Source organism: Cervus elaphus, chromosome 1, assembly GCF_910594005.1.
Source record: "Cervus elaphus chromosome 1, mCerEla1.1, whole genome shotgun sequence".
NCBI classification, from domain to species: Eukaryota; Metazoa; Chordata; class Mammalia; order Artiodactyla; family Cervidae; genus Cervus; species Cervus elaphus.
Genome location: NC_057815.1, coordinates 21,684,017 through 21,703,143, shown reverse-complemented (window position 1 = coordinate 21,703,143; position 19,127 = coordinate 21,684,017). Strand labels below are relative to the sequence as shown.

At 37.8% G+C, this 19,127-nt stretch overlaps 1 protein-coding gene across 3 annotated transcripts; it reads left to right on the top strand.

Annotated features, from left to right (window-relative positions):
- Window positions 1–629: 629 nt before the first annotated feature.
- On the top strand, window positions 630–18,314 carry BIRC3 (baculoviral IAP repeat containing 3). 3 transcript variants are annotated; one of them, XM_043894247.1, is made up of 9 exons: window positions 630–778; window positions 3,394–6,614; window positions 6,723–6,822; window positions 8,429–8,507; window positions 10,445–10,493; window positions 12,053–12,295; window positions 16,969–17,223; window positions 17,480–17,521; window positions 17,635–18,314. In XM_043894247.1, the coding sequence occupies exons 2-9, from the start codon at window positions 5,762–5,764 to the stop codon at window positions 17,826–17,828; spliced, it is 1,815 nt and encodes a 604-aa protein (XP_043750182.1). In that variant the 5' UTR covers window positions 630–778; window positions 3,394–5,761; the 3' UTR covers window positions 17,829–18,314. The 3 variants fall into 3 exon arrangements, with proteins under 3 accessions (XP_043750182.1, XP_043750263.1, XP_043750339.1); XM_043894328.1 differs by lacking the exon at window positions 630–778 and adding an exon at window positions 815–1,048; XM_043894404.1 differs by lacking the exon at window positions 630–778 and adding an exon at window positions 815–1,075.
- The last annotated feature ends 813 nt before the right edge of the window (window positions 18,315–19,127 follow it).

The following is a 19,127-nucleotide window of genomic DNA, read 5'->3' as shown; positions in this document are numbered from 1 at the left end:
CAGTGAGACTCTGACTTCAGATTTCTATGAGGCTATCATGGTAGACATCTCCCCTGTGAAACTGAAGGCTACAAAGAGGAATTTGTTTTACAGCCAACTCCACCCTAGTTACAAAAACAACCAACCAGAAAAAAAGAATTTTTTTTCACTAAATATGGTAATCTTTTAAATGACTAAAAATAAATTGAAAAGGAGATTCTTGTGATTTTTTTTTAACAAAACCCCTACATTTCCACTCATGCTTTACAATTAGAACAAAAAGTAAAAATAAATCAGAAAGCTTGCACAAAGTTTAATGTTTTATTACTTGGGGAGATGCACCTTTTCCAGTCAGGCTGACCAATGATCATCTTGCCCCCTCACAGATTATCAAGATTTCCTCTGGCCCACGAACAATGAAGCAAAGGTCTTTCAGTAAATGCCACGTCGATCCGTCCCGGTTAAGAAACAGTCACGCTTTCTGGGTCATGGAAATCCCCGAGTGGGTCTGCCAGGCCACTGATTAAGGGGAAGTGTGTGTGGTTATTACCGCTGGAGTTCCCCTAAGACTTCAGAGGAAAGCACCAGCTCACAAGCAAACCGCTGGGAGGAGTGCGGGACGCGGGGAGCGGGGAAGGGGCGGGGCGGGGTGGGGGCGGGGAAGACGGTTAAAAGGCCGCGGGAGCCTCCGGCCCGCCCCGAACGGCGGGGGCGACGGGTGGCGCCCGCCAGGTCTCGGCCGGCACATCCCCTCTGGCGCGCACCGGCGCGGGGCGGCAAGCCGGCGAACAGGACTGCGGTGAGTGAGCGTGCGCGCGCGCGTGCGCGCGACCCCCAGGGACGCCGCGCGGGAGGGGGCCGCGTCTGCGGCTCTTCCGGGGTCTCGCGAGCCGGCGCGGGATTAGAGTGCGAGCCCGGGCGGCCCTGACTGGCACGGCCGCGCTCCTCAGGCGGGTCTCCTCAGGCCGGTCCCCGCCGCCGCCGCAGCCCAGACTTGCCCTCCAGCTCTGGGGGCCGCCGGCTTTGGCCCTGCTTCGCCGACACTCGCTTTCCTTCCGCCTTCTGCCAGGTGTGCAGTTCCTGTTTTCCTTTTGCCGTGAGTCAGTGGAAGTGGGGGGTGTTTGACAGTTGTTTTAATGGATGGCCGGAAGGTACCACTGCAGGAGGGCATGGCGACCCACTCCCGAGTTCTCGCCTGGAGAATCCCCTGGACAGAGGAGCCTGGCGAGCCACAGCCATGGGGTCGCACAGAGCCGACTGGACTGAGCGACTAAGCCCAAGAGGTGTCACTGTCCTCAGTCGGTGCCAGACGGAGGAGTGTTCCCAAGTCGTGGCAGGAAAGAGCTGATTTTTGGTGTTTTCCTGGTAATCGGCCTGGAAAGCCTGTAGTGCTCTTAATCTAATTATTAAAGTGCTGGAGATATTTACCTGATGCTAAACTAACAGTATTATTAACTCTGTCATTATTTTTTGCTAACATTAGATGTTTCTAAGACCTAGTGTACTCAAAAACTCTCTCAAAAGACTTGACATGTGTCCTTCAGGTTTTTCACAGTCCTGCGAAGCAGTTGCCATATTTATCTCCACTGACAATGAGAAAACTCTGGGCTCAGGGAGATTTACTTGCCCAAGGTCACACCTCTGGTATGGGGAGACTGATGAGTATTGGAAACCGAAGATATCTGACTCCAAAGCCTGTACTAAACCATCATCTAGCAGACTTTGTAGTCATTAATGTAAAATTGATGTCCTTAATACCATGCAGATGAGGGTGCTGCGGTCCTTGAGGGGCTCGGTCAAGTTTGCTGACATTGACTTCTCCACAGAAACTCTGTCTTCATTGTATGCCAGACTGGATGGATGTGGGGCTAGGAGGATTGATACAGAGCTGCAGCACAGTTCTGCTGTGAAGGAGACCGCAGACTAGGGGGTGATGATTTAGGTATTTAGTTGTGTCCAACTCTTGCGACCCCATGGACTGTAACCTGCCAGGGTCTTCTGTCCATGGGATTCTCCAGGCAAGACTACTGGAGTGGGTTGTCATTTCTTTCTCCAGGGGATCTTCGCGACCCAGGAATGGAACCCGGGTCTCCTGCATTGCAAGCTGATTCTTTACGGACTGAGCTAGAGACAAAAGGCACACTTAACCTCCAGTATCAGAGACTTGGATGTGCTAAGTGTCCAAGAGGAAGAGATATCCAGTATCCCTGGCATCAGGGAGGTTGCCCACTAGAAGTGAAGAGTGAGAAGAGGTGTGATTGGGGTTGAGCCAATCTGAGAAGTAACCACTAGAAAGGAAAGAGGAATTCCAAGAGAGAAGCCAAGGAACTAGAACATTTGTTAGAGGAAGTGGGCCCCAGTGGCAGGTGTGAAAAATTCCACTGGTTTTGGGAAAGAAGCCATTGGTGTTACTCATATTGAGAGTGGTTTTCCCCAGGCATAGAAAACAAACTTACTGCTACCAAAAAGGAAGAAGGGGGAGGGATAAATTAGGAAGATAGGATTGACATATATACACTAGTCTCTCTCTATAAAATCAACAAGGACCTCCTGTATAGCACAGGAAACTATACTCATTATTTGTAATAAACTATAAAGGAAAAGAATCTCTGTATCAGAGTGCCAAATGGGAGAGCATGTACCCTCCCAAAAGGGTGCAGCCACTGCTTAGCACTAGCTTATTGTTGCCATCCGGGAATGTATGCCTAGCATAGTGAGATCTTTTGATGTTTTTATGAGAGCATTGGGATCTAGAATGTCATGGAATCTCTTACTTCTTTTTGACTCTTCCACGTAACATGCAGGATCTTAATTCCCTGTCCGGGGACTGAACCCTTGCCCATTTAGTGGAAGTGTGGAGTCTTGACCACTGGGGAAGTCTGGAAATTTCTTACTTACAAAAGGTGTTGGTAATTAACTAAAACATTGAAAAATACAGTGATATTTTCCCAGGAAAAGTCTTACTTGGAAGGCTGGTGGAATTCAAATGAGGCATACAGATTAATTAATAGCACTGTTTCAGTGTTAATTTCCTGGTTTCTGTAGTTACACTATGGTTATATAAGATGCTAATTTGGAGGAAGTTGAGTGCAGGATATGTGAAAACTCTTATGTTTACAAGTTTTCTCTCTATATAAATCAATTTCAAAGTAAAAAGTTTAAAAAATTAGTGAAATGCTGGAGTCTAATTCTGTGCAAGCCAAACATAATACCTCTGCTGGCCACCAATCTGAGGCCTCTGGTTTTCATCTGGGAATTTTTGGCCTCTATAGTGGCTAGTACACCAACTTGTATATGGTAGACATTCAGTAAATACTAGTGCTTTGTTTTGGAAAAAATGTTTACAAAGTGATAATGGTGTAACATCTATGAATTATTTGACTTTTAAAACTGTCTTTTTTTTTTTCTAAACAGGTTTTACAAAAGAGAGGAACTGTTCTACTTCTAGATTTTTTTCCAGTTTTTTCTATAAATCAAAACATCTGAAAATGGAGGCCTAAAACTCGTAAAAGGGACTTAGTCTGATCTGAGGGAGGTAGTTTTGTGCATGAATAAACAAAGTAGATAACTGGAGTTTTTGGTATCCAAAGAATGTTAATTTAAAAAATATGATCTAGTTATAAAAGGTATAATTACACAGTAATAATAGATTTGATTCTGAATTTGACTTGTGGATATAGAGAAATGATTGTGGCCGAGACATATTGTTGAAGTACTTTTTTTCAAAGTTGGCCAGGCAGTTTCCTACTGGCTGCTGTGTAGAATAGAAAAAAATTGTACCTGTGTTTGGTAAAGATTTAAAAATGAATGACAGTTATCTAGAACAAAGAGTTAATATTCAGCCTTCTGCTAAGTTAGAGAAATATGCATATAAAACCTTTGGCATGTTAAAAGATTTCTGCAGTGACAAAGAAATCTCAAAACCAAAACTTTTTGATCGGTACAACAAAATAAGAGTAAGTGTGAAAGATAAACGTGATGATTGGTAAAGAAATTAACCATTTCTAAGCCTATCGATATTTTGAAAGTAAAAAATTTAGTTTGTTCAAATGGGTTGTTATCTCTGAGAATAATTAGAACGAGAGTGATGGGTGGATGATTACTTTTTGGTACGTGAACAAACTGAATTCAGAAAGAAACACACACAGAGATAGTAGTAATAACACCAAGAGTTTTATATTTCAAAATAACACAAATAATATTATACATTTTATAACAATGTGTAAAATTATTGACTAATGAAAGGAATACTGAAGTTAAACAGAATAATTCACCTTTGAGGGAAATAATCACTGGTATTGAGATGTTTCTGATGCCACCTGGAAGGAAAGCGTTGAAATCTGCAGTAAAAAGCCTCAATATATGTAAGACCCAGGAAACATGCTTGCAAATCACTTGTGGAAGAACCATGATGGCTTGTTTATTGGTCATTACTGATACTATTGATGTAGACCTGCCTACTGGTAGCTAGTTTTAATTGAGAAATTCTGAATTTTGAGGTCTCTGCTGTTCAGAAGAAGTGGATTGTGACAAAGTAAATTTATTATGTTTTGTCAAGATAAATTCTGGTTCAAGGTATGCTATCTGTGAAATAGTTTCTGACCAAAGCCAAATTTTTTTAATTCATCTGGTTTTTTTTTTTTTTTTTTTAGTTTATTATCCATCTTAGCTTGGAGACTCAGCACTCTGACTTTTGACTGTTTTTAAAAATAAATTCATTATCAGGAGATTTGATGTTGGCTCTCAACAGCATGGAGCTGAGCCTAAAAGATCAAATGAGCAAATATACTCATCTCTGATAGTTTATTTGAAGTGGAATGTTTAATTTGCTAAGATCTAGAGGCATCACTATGACTCAGCAGTCAGGTACCTATCTATGGAAGTAATTATTTACTAAATCTTGAAACCAGGTCTTAAGATCTGTGAGCCAATTCTGATACTACTTTGGTTCTTCATCTGGAAGAAAATTTTGGATTGTTTTGTTCTCCCTATTAAAATGGTTGTAGGAAGAAAAATTAATTTGAGTAAGATTTAGGATATACTGCATTTCACTGAATCTAAGATATCATTGTTTGTAAAGCATGCCATTATTTTATGTACCTTCTAGAAATAAAAATCCTGTTAATTAAAATGTGATATGCCATTGATTGTAAGATACCTCTCCATAACAGAGATATTGAAACATGTGCCTTAGAATCAGTGAAATATAATAATCCATTCTTTTCTTCTTTTGAGGTAGGTTTTATTTTACACTTTCTTTTCCCTGGCTCCAAAATTTCACAATTTAAAAAAAGCAGAATAAGTATAGTTTGAATATTTTTGTGTATATGGGACACTTAAGCAGCATAGCTTTCTGCCAAAACAAACTATGTGAGACATTTTATCTTCAGGCTGACTGAATGTCACTGAAGCATACTAGTGGAGAGGGTGACCTACCTGTGGAGACACCGGACACAAAATGGCATTTTGATGACATAACGCATTCTACATTTTTATGAAGGTTTTAATTTTCATCACAAGGTACTGTGTAGCATCATGTTTACGTTGTATATATCAAGAGTATGCAGAGGTGCAAGTTGTACATAACTGTCCCTTAAAATGTATCAGTATAGGATTTAGAATCTTGCCATGCTGTAATCCTAAATACATAGAAGAAAAAAGAATGAAAGATTTCCTGTTCTAAGTGTTCAGCCTAGTACTAAAATGAATAAAATCAAAAGCCATGCACAAAACTACCTCCCCAGAGAAAGACTAGTCCCTTTTCCTCCCCATCCATTTCATTATGAACATAGTAGAAAATAGCGTATTCTTATCAAATTTGATGAAGAGTGCCAACATGTTTGAACTGAAGTATGACTTTTCATGTGAGCTCTACCGAATGTCAACATATTCAACTTTCCCCGCCGGTGTTCCTGTCTCAGAAAGGAGTCTTGCTCGTGCTGGTTTTTATTACACTGGTGTGAATGACAAAGTCAAATGCTTCTGTTGTGGACTGATGCTGGATAACTGGAAACAAGGAGACAATCCTATTGAAAAGCATAAAAAGTTGTATCCTAGCTGTAGCTTTGTTCAGAATCTAAATTCAGTTAACGTTTCAGGAGCCTCTTCTCAGCCTACTTTTCCTTCTTCGTTAACAAATTCCACACATTCACTACTTCCCAGTTTGGAAAACAGTGGCTACTTCAGTGGCTCTTATTCAAGCTTTCCATCAAATCTTTTAAACTCTGGACCAAATCAAGATTTTTCTGCCTTGAGGATAAGTTCCTACCCTTGTGCAATGAATACTGAAAAAGCCAGATTACTTACCTTCCAGATGTGGCCGTTGACTTTTCTGTCACCAACAGACCTGGCAAAAGCAGGCTTTTACTACATAGGACCTGGAGACAGAGTGGCTTGCTTTGCCTGTGGTGGAACATTGAGCAATTGGGAACCAAAGGATGATGCTATGTCAGAACACCTGAGACATTTCCCCAGCTGTCCATTTTTAGGAAACCAGCTCCAAGGCACTTCAAGGTACACTGCTTCTAATCTGAGCATGCAGACATATGCAGCCCGCATTAAAACGTTCTGCAGCTGGCCCTCTAGTGTTCCAGTTCATCCTGAGCAGCTTGCAAGTGCAGGTTTTTATTATGTGGGTAAGAAGCTTAACCTGATAATTAAAAAAATATTCAACATGTTTATCTTATACATTTTAGTGGTAAAATTATATGGATTCATAAGTTTTGGTCCAAAATTAATTTTAGGTCACAGTGATGATGTGAAATGCTTTTGCTGTGATGGTGGACTGAGGTGTTGGGAATCTGGAGATGATCCATGGGTGGAACATGCCAAGTGGTTTCCACGGTAATTGTTTTGAGATTTTCTATGCACATGTGTGTAAGATGAGTTTTATGTGTGTAACTTAATCAACTGTTACTTTAGTCTGTCTTTGTTTAAAAAATACATTTGTGAATAAATCTAGGGAAGCTTACTTAGAAAAATAACTGCTTAAAAAGTTTTGGTGGAAATTTAAGATAAACAGTTCAGGATTTCTTTGTGTGTGTAATTAATATATATATATGCATATATTAAAATAACATGCTCATTATAAACCCAAGTCACATACTATAGGAAAGTACAGAGAGAAAAAATTTAAATGTTGAGAAATCTCACCACCTAAAGATGACCACAGTTACTATTTTCATGAACATCCCTCCAGAGACATCTCAAATGTATAAAATTTTATATAAATTAGATACATGTACTATTTTGAAACTTTTCAGTCAATGTTATATCTTAAACGTATTTGCACTTGAACACTCAATAATATTAATTACCTATTACCAGGCACTGTTGTAGATATTTAATATAGTCGGTTGAACAAAATCAAAACTCCTGGTCTCATATGCTAAACTTATAGCAGGAGAAATCAAACAATTAATACAAGCTTCATAAATAAATTATATAGCATGTTGGAATATAATAAGTGCTTTGGATAAACAAAAAAAGAGAGATGGATGAAGGAGATCAGAAGTACCAGGCTGATTGCAAAATGAAACAGAGTCATCAGGGTAATTATAGATCCATTTCATCTGTTTTGGTCACTGCATAGCATTTTGCTGTCATGTCTTTTGATTATTCCATGCTTGTTTTCACTCCTTTTTAAATTGAAATCAGGTAGCCTTTAATTATATTTTTAATGGTCTTCTAATATTTATTAATGTTGATTACTAAATGTTTACATTATATAAGTTTTTAATACTAGTCTTCCCTTGTAACAACTTTGCACTCCCCAAATATTTCAGATTTCAAAAATTATGAAGATTAAAAGGAATACCTTTAAAAAACATAGACGTTTTTAAAAAGTGCTGCTAGCTTTCTATTGTAATTTTGTGAATATATAAAGAACTGATAATTTTGCTTTGATTGAGTCATGAATTCATTTTGTACTTAAATTCAATAATGGATATATATTATCTAGGAACTTCCAAACTTGTGAATGTCTGACGTACTAGAAAATGTTGTTCATCTTCCTCATTCTTTCTCTTTGTATATTTTCAGCTTTTAAACGTACATACATACATACAGTATCATTTATTAGGGAACTTTCTACCTTGTCTCCTTGTTATTAGTGTTCAGAGTGTTTTTAGAAATCTTGGAAGTTGAAAAGAGCAGCTGGGAACTCAGAATGGAGACAGCCTTGCTTCTCTCAGTAGACTTGAGAGCCTCAGGACCTCTACCTGCCTCAGCCTTGGCTGATTACCAGTTACAGCCCTCCTCTTGCTGATATTTTGCTTTTGACTGCATTATCTCTTACCACTTCCTATATGCTAAATGAATAGTCAAGTGGTTATAATTGTGCTTATGTTCATTTGAAATATTTACCAGGCTACAAATGGCCAGATTAAAATAACCAGATTTAAATTTGTTTAAATTGAAATAACCAGATTTAATTTTGTTTACATTTTAGGTGTGAGTACTTAATACAAATTAAAGGACAAGAGTTCATCAGTCAAGTTCAAGCCAGTTACCCTCATCTACTTGAACAGGTAAGGGACAGTTTTTTAAAATCATTTGTTAAATTGACTTTCTGATAAATTGCTTTCTGATAATTACAGAGAGTAGATTTTAGTGAAAAGATAAGAATCACTTTAAAAGTACACTTTCTTTTTTCAACACCCAGCATGATCTTAGAGAGTGCTCACTTCAGTTCAGTTCAGTCGCTCAGTCGTGTCCGAATATTTGTGACCCCATGAACCGCAGCACGCCAGGCCTCCCTGTCCATCACCAACTGCCGGAGCCTACCCAAACTCATGTCCATTGAGTTGGTGATGCCATCCAACCATCTCATCCTCTGTTGTCCCCTTCTCCTCGTGCCCTCAGTGTTTCCCAACATCAGGGTCTTTTCCAATGAGTCAGCTCTTCACATCAGGTGGCCAAAGTATTGGGGTTTCAGCTTCAACATCAGTCCTTCCAGTGAACACCCAGGATTGATCTCCTTTAGGATGGACTGGTTGTATCTCCTTGCAGTATAGGGGAATCGCAAGAGTCTTCTCCAACACCACAGTTCAAAAGCATCAATTCTTTGGCACTCAGCTTTCTTTATAGTCCAGCTCTCACATCCATACATGACTACTGGAAAAACCATAACCTTGACTAGACGGACCTTTGTTGACAAAATAATGTCTCTGCTTTTTAATATGCTGTCTGGATTGGTCATAACTTTGCTTCCAAGGAGTAAGCGTCTTTTAATTTCATGGCTGCAGTCACCATCTGCAGTGATTTTGGAGCCCCCCAAAAGAAAGCCTGTCACTGTTTCCCCATCTGTTTGCCATGAAGTGATGGGACCAGATGCCATGATCTTAGTTTTCTGAATGTTGAGTTTTAAGCCAACTTTTTCACTCTCCTCTTTCACTTTCATCAAGAGGCTCTTTAGTTCTTCACTTTCTGCCATAAGGGTGGTGTCATCTGCATATCTGAGGTTGTTGATACTTCTCCCGGCAATCTTGATTCCAGCTTGTGCTTCATCCAGTCGAGCATTTCTCATGATGTACTCTGCATATAAGTTAAATAAGCAGGGTGACAATATTCAGCCTTGACGTACTCCTTTCCCAATTTGGAACCAATCTGTTGTTCCATGTCCAGTTCTAACTGTTGCTTCCTGACCTGCATACAGGTTTCTCAAGAGGCAGGTCAGGTGCTCTGGTATTCTCATCTCTTGCAGAATTTTCCAGTTTATTATGTCCACATAGTCAAAGGCTTTGGCATAGTCAATAAATAGTAGAGAATGCTACTCTTTGGATAACAGCAGATCCAAAATTAGAAACCTTCTGAAAAATAATATTTATGTTTCTGAATATTACTCTAATAAAGTTTTAATAAATTAAATTACTTGAGGAAAAAATTGAATAGGTAGTAGCATTTAAGTTACACTCTATATCAACATGATGATGAGTTATATATTTATATATATATATTTATATACTCTCTCTCTATATATTTGTATATTATATAAATTTTTCTTAAAAAGGGTTTGAGGAAGATAATTGTATTGCTCTTTCTAATCTTCCCAGAAAAGCAAATAAGAACTTATAGAATAGCTTGAGAGTCAAACACTTCCTAGCCATGGTCAATGGAACTAATATTAGATCCAGCTTATCCCAAGGAAACACCCAGAAAATGGAAGATCTTTGGGATAATAGGTTAACAATGATTGTCTGGTAGATCACTGAAAAGGTATAATCCTTTTTGTGCCTTATTGAAAATGAGTTTTATTTGTTAATACATACACACATGAAGAAAGTCTTACTAGTTTATGGCCTACAGAATTGCTGTTGAATGTAAATAAGATTCTGCTTTTGACATAAAAAACCATGTTGCCAATAAACAAGTTGGTTTGCAATAAATTGAATAAGTCTCTTGATTAATTTTTATTGCAATGAACAAGATAAAATTTACATTTTAATTTATGTACCTTTTTTTGTAGCTGTTGTCTACTTCAGACAATCCAGAAGATGAAAATACAGAGTCACCAAGTATGTATACTAATAATAATTGCTACATTTAAATACTAGAACCATTTGATACTGTTAAGATTGAAAGCTGATAATTACATAATATACATTTATGTTATGATTTATAATTTACAATGAATTTTCAAATACACATAATATTTTTTAAACCTTAGTGCATATCATAATTGCCTGAGGAACTCCAAAAAAATATAGATTTCTAGTCTCACTTTAACCCTACTGAATCGAATCATAGTGTCTAAAAGTGGGGCCTGACTGTTTTAACAAACTACATACATCCAGTTTTCAGACCAGTGTTGGAACAGGTGCACTATGACATTAGATTGCATACATATTATTTCTATGAAATGGAGAGAGTAGAAAATAATATTCCCAATTTTTCAATAAGGACTTGGAAGCTCAGAGAGGTTAAGTGACCTGTCCATCACCTCAACCTAAAAGATGATAGAGCCAATATTTGAATAAGCCCTTCTCCATTATCTAGTGTTAAATTCAATTCAATAAATATTTGTTGTGCTTCTGCTGTTCTGAGAAACGAATAAAGAACAGAATAAATGTAACACCTTTTCTCTTGAGCTACTAGTCTGAGGGATACAGGAAAATACATGGATAGGATAATGGTGCAGAAAATAAAGTGGGCTCTGAGAGCACATGTGGGACAATTAGCCCAGACTTGGAAGATCAGAAAAGCCTTTCCAGAAGAAGTATTTGTCTTAGAACAGAAGCTACTGAAGAATGAAAGTTAACAAAGTAACAAAGGGAGGAAAAGAATATTCTCGGCAGAGAGAACAGCACGTGAAAGACTTAAGTGACAAAGGAGAACAGGCACATTAGAAGAACTGAACAAACTTTTGTATGGATAGAAGTAGGATTTGTGAACAGATAAATGAATGAGACAGGCTGGCTTAACAGTGGTCAGCACAATAGGCAGAATTTGACCCAGCAGCTGTCAGTTTGTGACTTCTGGGCTAGAAGGCAAATGAGTAAGTGGCAAGTGATGAGGCTGAAGGGATTAGGGTCCATACTGTGTAAGATCTTATAAGGCACAATTGAATGTTACCTTAAAAGCAAAGGAATTGTGGATGGAATTTATAGAAATTCAGATTTGTGGTTTTAAAAAGTCATTCTGATTACAATATTGAGAATAAATTAGATAGGAACAGTATTGTAGAAGGCCACTGCAGTAATAGGGATGAGTGATGACAATTGGCCTATTTCAAAATTATATAAAACATTTTTAATTTAGAAAGCTCATTTGTTCATTCAACTTGGGGAAAAAAGAATCTCAATACTGGTTGGGATGATCCACCAGCACCAACATTCTATTTCTTTCTCCCACTTATAGTTATGCCAGATAATGCATATTTTGTATCTGAATACAGTGTTCCATATTCCTATTTTAGTGACTGAACATGTATATCATTATTTTAAATTTACGAAAGGTAGTACAAAAATAGTACCTGCATATTTCCTGGGCCTTATGTTTTTGATATTGTAACAAGTTGCAATTAAGAATATATACAAACTCTCCCATAATGTGTTAAATTCCTTATTTCATACAGTTATTCATTTTGGACCTGGAGAAAACCATTCAGAAGATTCAGTCATGATGAATACACCTGTGGTTAAAGCTGCTTTGGAAATGGGCTTTAGTAGAAGGCTGGTAAAGCAGACAGTTCAGAGTAAAATCCTAATAACTGGAGAGAATTATAAAACCATCAGTGATCTTGTATTAGATTTACTTAATGCAGAAGATGAAATAAGGGAAGAGGAGAAAGAAAGAGCAACTGAGGAAAAAGAATCAGGTACACATATTTATTTATAGTCTCTATTTCCATAAGGATGCCACTGTATGTTATTTTTTTTTGTATTTTTTTTTTGTATATGTTATTGACAATATACTCATTAATCCAATTGGATTTTAAGTTCAGTCTTCTACGTTTGAATTTTGCAAACTTTCTTCACATTAAAATATATTTGATTGCTTATTAGTAAATTGAAATTGTATATATTGAGTGAAAGCAAATTTTCCTGCCTTTGCTTAATTTCTGTTTTTACTCTGAATAATTGATTGTGTATATAACTATTCATGGCACATTAAAAAAAAAAGTTTTGTTTTTTTAAAAATGTTTGGCTGCACTGGGTCTTCCTTGGGCTTCTAGTTGTGGTGCCCGGCTTCTCGTTGCAGTGTCTTCTCCTCCTGTGGAGCATGGACTCTGTGGCACTCGAGCTTCAGCAGTTGCAGCTCTCGAGCTTCAGAGTGCATGCGTAGTAGTTGTGGTGTGCAGGCTTAGTTGCTCCTTGGCGTGGGCCGTCTTCCCAGACCAGGGCTTGGACCAGCGTCCCCGGCACCACAAGGCGGATTCTTAACCGCTGGCCCACCAGGGAAGCCATGGCACAGTTTTGATCCCAGACTAGTTGCTCACTCCTCGTTGCTGTAAATTGGGGTGGGATCAGGGACAACTGTTAATAGTAGCATAACAGTGTGTCTCAACCTCTGACTAAAAAGTGATGTACAAATTATCATTAAGTTTCCTATTTGCCCACACAAGATCTGAGTTCCCCTTTGGAGTGTCTTAGTGCCGGGATACTGTTTCACATTCTCTCAAGACAAGTTGCCTATGACCTTACCTGCTAGCCATGTGTTCTCCTTGTTACCTCTGCTCTGTTGCTCTACAGAAAACCCTCTCTTCTCATCATCTTCATTCTCATCTGGTTGCTCTGCTTCCATCATCACTTTGGCCTGGACAAGGAGAAATGTTGATCTCTCCTTTGCCACTCTTTCTGAAGCATGGACTAGATCCAGGAGTCCTTTCAACACAGCCGAAAACAGACTACAACTCTTAACAAGCTCTTACTGGAGATTTAGGAATCACAGAAGGACATTATATCGCACATGGCAATTGACAGCTATAACTGTATGTGTGCTCTCTTGGTGCTCCTTATCCCCATCCTCATGAATCTCTCTGCCTAGCTCCTGATTCATCTCTTTGTAGCTCTGGCCAGTTGACACAAATGACTAGGAAAGTCTCAAGCAAGGCTCAGTTCAGTTCAGTCGTTCAGTCATGTCCGACTCTTTGTGACCCCATGGACTATAGCACACCAGGCCTCCCTGTCCATCACCAACTCCCAGAGCTTGCTCAAACTCAATTCTATTGAGTCGGTGATGCCATCCAACCATCTCATCCTCTGTCATCCCCTTCTCCTCCTGCCTTCAATCTTTCTCAGCATCAGGGTCTTTGCAAATGAGTCAGTTCTTCGCATCAGGTGGCCAAAGTGTTGGAGTTTCAGCTTCAACATCAGTCCTTCCAATAAATGTTCAGGACTGATTTCCTTTAGGATGGACTAGTTGAATCTCCTTGCAGTCCAAGGGACTCTGAAGAGTCTTCTCCAACACCACCATTCAAAAATATCAATTCTTTGGTGCTCAGCTTTCTTTATAGTTCAACTCTCACATCCATACATGACTACTGGAAAAACCATAGCTTTGACTAGACGGACCTTTGTTGGCAAAGTACTGTCTCTGCTTTTTAATATGCTGTCTAGGTTGGTCATAACTTACCTTCCAAGGTGCAAGCGTCTTTTAATTTCATGGCTGCAGTCACCATCTGCAGTGATTTTGGAGCCTCCCAAAAGAAAGCCTGTCACTGTTTCCATTGTTTGCCCATCTGTTTGCCGTGAAGTGATGGGACCAGATGCCATGATCTTAGTTTTCTGAATGTTAAGCTTTAAGCCAACTTTTTCACTCTCTTTCACGTTCATCAAGAGGCTCTTTAGTTCTTCACTCTCTGCCATAAGGGTGGTGTCATCTGCATATCTGAGGTTATTGATATTTCTGCCGGCAATCTTGATTCCAGCTTGTGCTTCATCCAGTCGAGCATTTCTCATGATGTACTCTGCATATAAGTTAAATAAGCAGGGTGACAATATTCAGCCTTGATGTACTCCTTTCCCAATTTGGAACCAATCTGCTGTTCCATGTCCAGTTCTAACTGTTGCTTCTTGACCTGCATACGGATTTCTCAGGAGGCCCTCAAATATCCACAAAGCCCGGAATGAGAAAGGTTTGCACCCCTGCCCTTGTCCATGGCCATCTGAGACCTCTTTCTTCCCAGGATGGTTGACTGTGAGATTGTCCCCTCCATTCCTGGATAAATCTACCCCTGGCCAACCCAGATAGACACCAAATCGTAGTGATACAGCATCCTCTATTTAACAAAGTGTGACTTACTTATTCAGTTGTACATGTCACCAGTATAGCAGTAGTATAGTCCAAATTTATCTTTGCCCAGCCTTACCGAGTTCTCTTTTTCATTTTAAAGGGAAGATAAGGCTGCATGTCCTTCCTGTAGTTGTCACATTCTTAACACTGGTTGTCAGTGAGCAACTGCTTAAAGAAGAGAACCCTCATCTCCACAACTGTTTAAAAACCCTATGAAGTCTAAAGCCATCCAGCTATAAAATACTTATTTTTCTTCAAAAAAAAAAATAACAGTTTCCAGATGACTCCAAGTCAATGGTATAAGATAACTTGCTTTGTCAAAAAGATCTAGTAACTTCTCAGCTCGCTGCTGTGGCTACAGTACCTAACACAGTGTCTGCAGTCTGTGCCCAAGAAATTTTGAATGACAATGAGAATTCTTATGTTTCTGTTACTAATTAATTTCTAGTTTCCCAGAATGGTAGGTGAGTGATTTCTTTACAAATGTGCAATTAAAGAGGCAACTTAGGATATTTTTTTCCAGAATAAAAGAATAGTATGTTTCAAAGGTATATTCAAGTCTTTACTTTCTTATAAGCCATAATATAGCCTATGACTTTGAAGTGAGACTATTTCCCTCAGTCAGTAGCAGTCTAATTTTGGAAATCTTAAGAATTTCAGAGAACTTATTAGTTTAAATAAAATGTAATTAGAAAAATAAAAAACTTTAAAATGAATATACTTCAATATAAAATTATATTTTAATTTTCTAATATATCACTACTTCTTAATCATAGATTACTTAACAATATGGTAAATTCTGATTCTCCCATCCCTCTGCTGTAATCTACTTCAAACTTCTTTGTTTCTACTGCTCTTTAAATTTCTGAGCCCTGGTCATTCATTTATTCAGCAGGTATGTGTGGAACATTGACATTTTACCAGACACTGTTTTGTTCATTTTCTCATTTATTTTCAGAGCTTCAATCCTCTTCTAAATGTGTATCTTCAGCCTGGACCATCTGACTAGGCACTAGTTAAACAGTGTTCCTTGTTAAATGGTTTTATTTACATGTCCTATTTGATAGAGTCAGAGTTTCTAAAGTCTATCAATCATCTCCCCTCAAATAATCCTTCTTTAGACAACTCAACTTCTCTTTTTATTTTGTAGTAAAGCTTAATGGATCATGGTAGAACTATATGATGGTTAATTAACAAACCTAGATTCATAAGTCATATTCCAAAAAGACAATACAATTGCAGAGTTTCAAATATAAAATATTTTACTAGTAGATACAAAATCTAGATTTTTAAGGAGAATAAAGTGATCCTTTAGCACAGGAAGGTGTGACAAGTAGGATTTGTTTTTCAAAATGTTAGTACCATTTCCCCATTGTTATAAAATATTGAGCTAATGGTGATATCATGTATAATTTGGGGAAATAATTAATAATTAAATGGAATTTTAAAGAAGTTTTATTGGTAACTGATAATTTAAGAAAAAACCTGTCATTTTAATTCTCTTGATTTTGCCTTTCCCCACTTGGACTAGATTGGATTGAAATTTCAATTTCATTTGGCTTTAAGGTTTATTTGGTTAAAGGATTAGCAGTATTGCAGAATTGTTGAGAGCAGAGATTATGACACCAAATTGCCTTGGTTTGACTTTTGCTAGTTTTATGTACTTTAGCAATTTACTTACTTCATTGTGCATCTGTTTTCTCATCTACTAAATAAGGATGCTAGTGAAAGTCATTCAGTCCTGTCCGACTCTTTGTGACTCCATGAACTATACAGTTCATGGAATTCTCCAGGCTAGAATACTGGAGTAGGTAGCCTTTCCCTTCTCCAAAAGATCTTCCCAACCCAGGGATCGAATCCAGGTCTCCCACATTGCAAGTGGATTCTTTACTAGCTGAGCCACAAGGGAAGCCCAAGAATACTGGAGTGGATAGCCTATCCCTTCTCCAGCAGATCTTCCCAACCCAGAAATCAAACCAGGGTCTCCTGCATTGCAAGAGGATTCTTTATTGACTGAGCTGGGCTGTGTAAAGATGAAATGAGTTAATACATATGAAGTGCCTACCACAGTGCTCAGCATTAGTTCTTATTATAAGTAGAGTTATTTTCTACTTTGGTACTGCCAAGCTAGCAATCAACTTCAGTGCTAACTGATACTGAATTATGGTTGTTTTCATTCAGTTATATGTGTATATGTGGAAGGAGGTTTGTGGGCAGAATTTGAATGTGATTATGTTTGTGTTCTTTTCTATAAAGATGACCTGTCATTAATCCGGAAGAATAGAATGGCACTTTTTCAACATTTGACTTGTGTGTTTCCAATTCTGGATAATCTCCTAACTGCCAGAGTGATTAGTGAACAAGAACATGATGTTATTAAACAGAAAACACAAACGTCTTCACAAGCAAGAGAACTGATTGATACTATTTTAGTGAAAGGAAATGTTGCAGCCACCATATTCAAAAACTCTTTACAAGAAATTGATCCCATGTTATACAAGCGTTTATTTGGTGAGTGCTGAAAAATTACTTTTGAAACTTTATAGGTCAATTGAAAATATGCTCATATTAATAATTTGTGATTACTGAAAATAACTTAATTTGTAAACTAGTAATTGTACAAAAAGGCTTTCATTGCCTTGACATTATGAAAATTATTTATAGTGTTTGGCCAGAGTCCAAACTGTTAGTTTAAAAATATATATTCTGTCACTGAATATTGTTAACCTTATTTGTAATTGTAATGTTTTTGCTTTTGCTTCCTTAGTGCAACAAGACATAAAATACATTCCTACAGAAAATGTTTCAGGTAAAATATTAATAATTTAAACCAGAAGAAAACATTATTTTTTATTTTCTTGGCTTTTCATTGGAGGAGAAGCAGCAAATTGCCTTTTAATAACATTTTTTCTGTCTTCTTAGATTTACCAGTGGAAGAACAATTGAGGAGACTACAAGAAGAAAGAACATGTAAAGTGTGTATGGACAAAGAAGTGTCCATAGTGTTTATTCCTTGCGGTCATCTAGTAGTTTGCAAAGACTGTGCCCCTTCTCTAAGAAAATGCCCTATTTGTAGAGGTACAATCAAGGGTACAGTTCGTACATTTCTTTCATGAAGAAGATCTAAAACTCTGTCTAAACTTATACTAGAATTAATGGATGAAATATATTATAATTTTAACTTTGATACTATTTTGGTTTCTTTAAGATTTTTTATTTATCTGTAACTCAGAAGATTTTGTTTTATATAAATATATTTATATAAATATATCTAAAATATGAACATGCATATTTTATATAGCAGGGAATGATGGGCTTTTGTTCTTATGAACAAAATACAGGGATAGCACTATAAGCACAATTCTAAATTAAAATTTCAGCATTATTGAAATTGTAAGTGATGTAAAATTTAAGCTTTTGAACAGACCTTTCCGAATTTTGCATATTTTTTAGTTGTATTAAGAATCAGGAACACATTCTCTTGCTTTTTCCATCAATGTCCTATACATAGAAGGTCTTGATATTTGTTGAATGACTTTTTAGGACATAATGTTTTTGTAAAGAATTCTATGAGGAACATTTTAATAAAGCAATCAAAATTACTGTTGTTCTTGATACCTTCATTTCTGTGATATCAGATAGTGTGCTGACTCCCACGCTCCTTCCCTACCTCCCTAAGACCTTTTGAATGTTGAGCTCTGCTTTAGATCCCTCTCTGTAAGGTGCTTCTTCATTTGTACTTGTAGAACACAGCGGTCAGCCACAGCTGGCTTTAATCCATAGGATTTTACAGGATGTCTGAGTCAAAATCAGATATCCTCCCATTAAGTTTGTTTATTCATTTGTCTGTTGGTTTATTCAGGAAGTCTCATGCCTGTCCTGCCTATTGGGAAAGACCCCTAGTTTTATTCTCACCACTTTGATATTAATTCTGGGATTTGAGAAGTACACTGGTAGCAGTGTTTGGAATGAACAGCTTGTAAGTCAATTTGTTCTGCTCTGCCAGTGCAGAAAGATTTCCTCCTTTACATTACGTCTTGGTACTCTGTGTGTCCAGTTCATAATTCTCTAGCCTTTGTTTCCTGTAGAGTTTTTAGGGCTTTAAAACCAGAAGTGACTCTGTAATTCAGAATAGTCTTGGAGAGACAAGCGAAAAAGCCAGTCATCTAAACTAGTTCTAAATGGCTGCTAGAGTTCCATAGAGAGAAAGCTTAGGAACCAAGTAAGAGGGGAGATTCCGTCTCTTCAGGCTGTTGCTGGGAGGCTGCTTATGATGCCGCTGATTTTGCATCTTTGTTTGAATATTAAGTTGGCTAGCCTCATGCTAACCACAGTGTCCTGCAGGGGTGCGAGGCTGAATCAGTTGGATTATTGCTTAAATGATTTGTGGTGGTGTTCAGTTGCTCAGTCGTGTC